Source organism: Notothenia coriiceps, unplaced genomic scaffold (assembly GCF_000735185.1).
Source record: "Notothenia coriiceps isolate Sejong01 unplaced genomic scaffold, NC01 NC01_scaffold00009652, whole genome shotgun sequence".
NCBI classification, from domain to species: domain Eukaryota; kingdom Metazoa; phylum Chordata; class Actinopteri; order Perciformes; family Nototheniidae; genus Notothenia; species Notothenia coriiceps.
In genome coordinates this window covers 31,118-37,792 of record NW_011342353.1, presented here as the reverse complement: position 1 = coordinate 37,792, position 6,675 = coordinate 31,118, and the positions used below count along the sequence as shown (strand labels likewise).

The following is a 6,675-nucleotide window of genomic DNA, read 5'->3' as shown; positions in this document are numbered from 1 at the left end:
CCTGAACATCGCTAAGCTAAAGGTGGCTAATGTTGGGCTATAAAGGAACTACAGCACAGTCAAATGATAAATGAGCATTGTTCAGTAACAGTCAAGCAGTCCATAATCCTACTTTAAAATTCAGCCTTTTTATATATTAATCTATCTTAATTGACTCTGTAGCTAACATCAGTATGAAGTTGCATACTTTAAAAGCACATTCAAAAGGTTTTGAGGAATTACATAATACGTCTCTTTACAACTACTGATCGGGTTAGAAAATGTTCCTGGGTTCCTTTTTCCACTTTCAGACCTTTTGTAAAAAAAACTATTACTATCACTTTTAATGAGTTCTGTTCTTGTTATGTGCTTCGGCTAGTTTGGTCTGTTCAACTTTGGGGAAACTTAAGAACCAGTTTACTTTTCCGGCAACCAGAGCCCGAGGGCACCCACGGCACGTTGCTGTAGCGCCATATAATAAATAATATGGTGAATGTTCTGCGACTTTACGGCTTTAAAATATATGATTGTGTCCTTGCCACTTTTCGATCTTGGTGCTTCTGCTTCTGTTTCTACTTTGTGCTCTCGCCCTGAACTGTTACTGCTCCAGTTAATCTCTGACATGTGGCTCTCGGTTCTGGTGGCTGCCGGTTGAGTATATTTGGGGCCAGAGTTGGACTTAATTTCAAGGCCGGTGCTGACACAGTGGAAACACCAAGTACTGGTTTGCAATTAGGCACCAGCTTCATGGCACTGCCTCAGTGGAAAAGGAGTAGAAAGGGTCTGAAATGGCTTCATTGGTTAATTCAGATGGAGGTTGGAAACTCTGAATCACAGATCAGCAGATACTTTCAAAATCGCTATTTATAGTCAGTATCTGTCTCTGTTTTTTATTATTTGCTGAGCACCCTGTCCTTGAAATTGAAATTCTCTCTCTGTATCTGCCAAAATGACTCCGTAGTACACTCTGCTTTCTGCAGATTTATCCACAAACGACAGCATCTGGGTGCAAAGGGCTTTTTTTATCTGCTCCTAAACAACACACTTGTGAGCGCAGACTCATCGATAAAACATTCGGTGATTGTGAACCATCTCCTCTTTCCCAGGTGTGGGGGTCCGCGCCATCGATGGAAAGTCTGAGTATTTCCCCACGCTGTCCAGCAGGAAGCTGGTGGCGGACGAGGAGAGCGTCAACATGTTCTCTCTAGTCTACCAGGACGAGTTTGTCTCCTCTCAGATCAAAATCCCGTCCGATACGCTGTCCTTATACCCGGCCTTCGACATCTACTACGTGTACGGATTCTCCAGTCGCACCTACGTCTACTTCCTGACGCTGCAGCTGGACACGCAGCTCACGCAGATGGACGCCGGCGGGGAGAAGTTCTTCACCTCTAAGATCGTGAGGATGTGCTCCAACGACACCGAGTTCTACTCCTACGTGGAGTTCCCTCTGGGCTGCACGAAGGACGGCGTGGAGTACCGGCTGGTTCAGGCCGCGTACAAACAGAAGCCCGGGCGGAGGCTGGCGCAGGCGCTCGGTCTGACGGAGGACGACGATGTGCTCTTCGTCGTCTTTTCACAGGTGAGCTACCTTCTAGGGTTGCCAGAAACTGACCATGATCAAAATCGATTATTCGGCAGCCCCCCCCCTTTAGTCGCACGTGTGAGGGAGAGGGGGGGTGGGGCGGGGTCGGTGTGTAGCTCTGCAGCAGCAGTCTGCTCTGCACGCAGGCTTCCTCCAAGTTTACAGTAAAACAAACTGGTGGTGTGACCAATGGCCATTTACAATTATTAATAGCATCCCTACTACCTTCATGTCTTTCATTATTGTTAAGCACTTTGAATTGCCTTGTGTTGAAAGCTGCTGTATAAATAAACGTGCCTTGCCTTCAGCTTCCTCTGTTCTGATTGGACGCCTTTATCTGGACTCTATACTCGCTTGTTTATTCCTTTCGTTGCCTCTATTTTTTCTTTTCTTTTTGAATCCCTTATCTGTTTCAATGTCTGTTATTTCCTTTTTATTTATTTATTTTCTGTCCTTTCTGTTTATTCTCTTCCTGTTTTGTCAGTTTAAATGTCTTCCCTTAGCTTTCTTATTTTGTCTTTTTTATTTATTTATTTCGCTGTTTTTTGTCTGTCTATATTTCGTATTTCTTTATTTTTTCTTCTTCCATTTCTACCTTTCATTTTATCCATTCACAATTGTTTCACTTTTTTCTTTACTCCTTTTTCCGTATTCCCCCATCTTGTCTTAACTTTTCTATAAAAATATTCTGTTTCTTTTTTCCATTCTTCGTTTTTCTTCCTTCTATTTATCGAACGTCTAGACTGCAGACGTTAGATAAATCAAAAGAAATAACTGTTTACCCTACAAACATTTATTCTGATTGAAGCTTTCCAATTTCTTGTTGACTTTACTTCTTAAATGTTCCTTTCTTTTCTTTCTTGCTTAACTTTTTCCTCAATCAGTCCTTCTTCTGCTTTTGTTCTTTCTCTAATTATTGGTTTGTTTTTACTTGTTGATGTTTTGCTTTACTTGTTTTTCATCTTTTCAGTTTTCTTTTTGTCATTCACTATTGTTTCTTTTACTCTGACATTAGTGGCAGTGCCTTGTTTCAGGGATCCAAACCAGCACTTTTCAGACTCTGTGTTTTTTTTGTGTTTTCAGGGTCAGAAGAACCGCTCGAACCCCCCCAGAGAAACGGTCCTGTGTCTGTTCACGCTCCACGACATCAACCTCGCCATGAGGGAGAGGATCCGCTCCTGTTACCGTGGCGAGGGACGACTCTCGTTACCCTGGTTGCTCAATAAGGAGCTGCCCTGCATCCACACGGTGAGTTCAGTAAACATTAAAAGCACCTATCAGGAAAAAAAACTCAGACTGATAAGCGTTTGGAAGTTGTGTCTTGATGCTAACCCTTTATTTGCTAAATGTTGCCCAAACTCTCACAAGACTCGCTGTTTGAACCCAAACCTGAACCGTTCGAGGTCAGATCTCTTGAGAGTTTACAAATCGAGGGTTACCATCGATAACTATAACAAAAATTGTTGATACAGCTGAATCAGTCTGTATGTTAGCTATTCGTCTGTCGACCTATAACCTGCAGGGTGACCTTTACTTTCTTGCTGAAACGTTGATTTTTAAAGCGTAAATTCCATCTCCAGAACTAAAAAGCTAACGTTAGGCTATAAAGGAACTACAGCACAGTCACATGACTTCACGTCACCACCGCTAAGCTAAAGGCGGCTAACGTTAGGCTATAAAGAAACTACAGCTCGGTCACATGACTTCACGTCACCATCGCTAAGCTAAAGGTGGCTAATGTTGGGCTATAAAGGAACTACAGCACGGTCACATGACTTCACGTCACCACCGCGGCTATAAAGGAACTACAGCACGGTCACATGACTTCACGTCACCACCGCTAAGCTAAAGGCGGCTAACGTTAGGCTATAAAGAAACTACAGCCATGACTTCACGTCACCACCGCTAAGCTAAAGGCGGCTAACGTTAGGCTATAAAGGAACTACAGCACGGTCACATGACTTCACGTCACCACCGCTAAGCTAAAGGTGGCTAATGTTGGGCTATAAAGGAACTACAGCACGGTCACATGACTTCACGTCACCACCGCTAAGCTAAAGGGGCTAACGTTGGGCTATAAAGAACTACAGCTCGGTCATGACTTCACGTCACCACCGCTAAGCTAAAGGTGGCTAATGTTGGGCTATAAAGGAACTACAGCACGGTCACATGACTTCACGTCACCACCGCTAAGCTAAAGGTGGCTAATGTTGGGCTATAAAGGAACTACAGCACGGTCACATGACTTCACGTCACCACCGCTAAGCTAAAGGTGGCTAATGTTGGGCTATAAAGGAACTACAGCACGGTCACATGACTTCACGTCACCACCGCTAAGCTAAAGTAATGAAATGAAAAATATTTGTCATAGTGTTGCTGTATTTGACAGTACCTGCATCCCAGTGAGTGCTGTTTGTCCCAGTTTGGTGTTTTTGGACTCCAGAGCCATCTGTAGAGGCAGCAGGCAGCGCTCTCTGGAAACAAAAACACACACACACAGACACACACTGTTACAACAATTCAGTCAACATGATTGCTACTAGTTTTATTTTTATTTTTTATTTAACCTTTATTTAACCAGATAAAAAGCATTGAGATAAAATCTCATTTACAATGCTGACCTGGCCAAGAAGGCACACAGTACACAGTACAATGACCATGGTACTGAGAGAGTGTTGTAGTAAAATATAGTGGGTTATTTCTTGGCCCATGCTCCACCCTTCCCCCAAGTTTCGGGGAAAAGACAGAAAGACAGACTGAATGGAAAATCCAAGCTCATAGCTAAATATAATTTGAGGATAATACAGAACCCAGCAACTGTTTGTGACTTGTCTTTTTTCCCCCTCTTTGTCTCGTCATTTTGTAATGAGAGTCTTTTGTTGTAGAGACAGAGGCGGACATAACGGAGCCATTATCATCAATATTTAATTTAATAATCCCTAATAAAACAACAGATGGTATTGAATAAATAATTCATAGTGGCTCCTCCATCACCATCCAGGCATCGCTCTCGGTTCACTTTATTAATTTACTTTTTTTTTAAACCAGAACACTTGAAGAACGCTTCAATGCCCATGAGCAAGAGTATTTCCATGACAACACAAATTCAAAAATATTCCTGTGGAAAAACTGGACTTTAGGTTTGAAAGCAGCACTCTTTAAAGTAGAGGCACTACATACTGATACACAACTGAACATCAGCAGGAGAGGACTCTTTAAAGTAGAGACACTACATACTGATATACACCTGAACATCAGCAGGAGAGGACTCTTTAAAGTAGAGACACTACATACTGATATACACCTGAACATCAGCAGGAGAGGACTCTTTAAAGTAGAGACACTACATACTGATATACACCTGAACATCAGCAGGAGAGGACTCTTTAAAGTAGAGGCACTACATACTGATACACAACTGAACATCAGCAGGAGAGGACTCTTTAAAGTAGAGACACTACATACTGATATACACCTGAACATCAGCATGAGAGGACTCTTTAAAGTAGAGACACTACATACTATATACACCTAACATCAGCAGGAGAGGACTCTTTAAAGTAGAGACACTACATACTGATATACACCTGAACATCAGCAGGAGAGGACTCTTTAAAGTAGAGATACTACATACTGATATACACCTGAACATCAGCAGGAGAGGACTCTTTAAAGTAGAGACACTACATACTGATATACACTTGAACATCAGCAGGAGAGGACTCTTTAAAGTAGAGATACTACATACTGATTACGACTTCTTTACAATGTTCGTTCAAATGACTGTAACCGTGGGCTCGAAGACGTAACCCGGATGCATAGATGAGAGTCGTACTGGAACCATTACTTAAATACTTGGATTCTACCCATAAATCTATAAGTCTAGAAAGATTAATCACCTCTTTGTCGGAATAAAACTTGATTAAAAATGGCTTAGTCGCTTTACACATTCTTTATTCGCGGTCTTTACATAACACTAAAAGTCTAACTTTATTTTTTTGTAATATTAACTTACTTTTTTATCTACAAAGGTTCTCAGAATGCTCCATGAATCTCGAGGGATTTTGTTCTGGGATATAGAGTGCGTACAATGTAAAGAATTCATAATCAGTTTCAGAAATAACAGTAGAAAGTCAAGACAGTGTTCCTGTTAGGGTTATAGCTAAGTCATAAAGACTCATAAACGACTCACGCAAAAATAGTTCCTCGAGATACCGTGGTCTCCTTCTTCTATGCAACCAAATCAACTCTACCATGACACTGTATTATTCTTTTAAGTTAACAGTCGAAGTGCTCAAGAAGTCGTCGACCAGTAAGAAAACGTCTCGTCCTTCACCCCGTTACATAAAAAGTCGACTGTCTTCTCTGGACCTTATCCTTCAAATTGAAAAATAGACGGACATGATACAACTCGACAAAGAAGGAACGAATTTTATTGAAGGGACCGAGACCCACAATGAAAAACACAATTTTAATATTATTAACATTTCGTTACTAGTAATGTGTGTTTTGGTAGACAAAGCTGTAAGCGTTACCAAGAACTCATATAACCTATATAAAACTGACTCATTTTGTTTCGCGTACAATTACGAATATCTAACGATTACCAGACGTCACTTTCGTACACTATAAGTTGAATCTGGTTCGAATAAGAAGGTTTTACGGTGGTTCGGCTCGTTATCGCTAATACGTCAACTAGTGACTTCTAAATGACTGCATTTCCCAGATCTGTATCGGAAAACCGGTTCTTCCCTCTCACTGTGAGGTAAAAGGTACACTAGACTATACTAGTATTGAAGACGTCGACACACTTCACAGGCCATAATTCCTCCGTACACCCAAAAAAGGTAAGTCCCTTTTGCTAACCTCTGTCCTGTCACAAAGCGATCCTAGTGTTAACCTCGCTGCAGAACAACAATGACTGACGAGAGACCAAGAACTTGCGGTCGGACCTGGTCGCGCTGTCACTCAGGACAGAGACGTCGTCCAAGAAGAGTGGACTTCTGGCTAGTGTCCGGTGTGAGTAGTCGAGCATAAGTGTGACTGCGAAAGATCACATGACGTATCGAGGATTTACAGACTTCGGAAGAAAACTATCTTCTCGTGTATAA

General features: G+C 41.8%; 1 protein-coding gene across 1 annotated transcript in view; it reads left to right on the top strand.

The window, feature by feature from the left end:
* The window catches only part of LOC104945446 (plexin A3-like), a 42,962-nt gene that overhangs the window by 11,290 nt on the left and 24,997 nt on the right, over nucleotides 1-6,675 (top strand). The window contains exons 2-3 of the mRNA XM_010771117.1: nucleotides 1,086-1,561; nucleotides 2,648-2,812. Coding sequence (XP_010769419.1) covers nucleotides 1,086-1,561; nucleotides 2,648-2,812 — 641 coding nt within the window. The remainder of the gene's footprint in view (nucleotides 1-1,085; nucleotides 1,562-2,647; nucleotides 2,813-6,675) is intronic.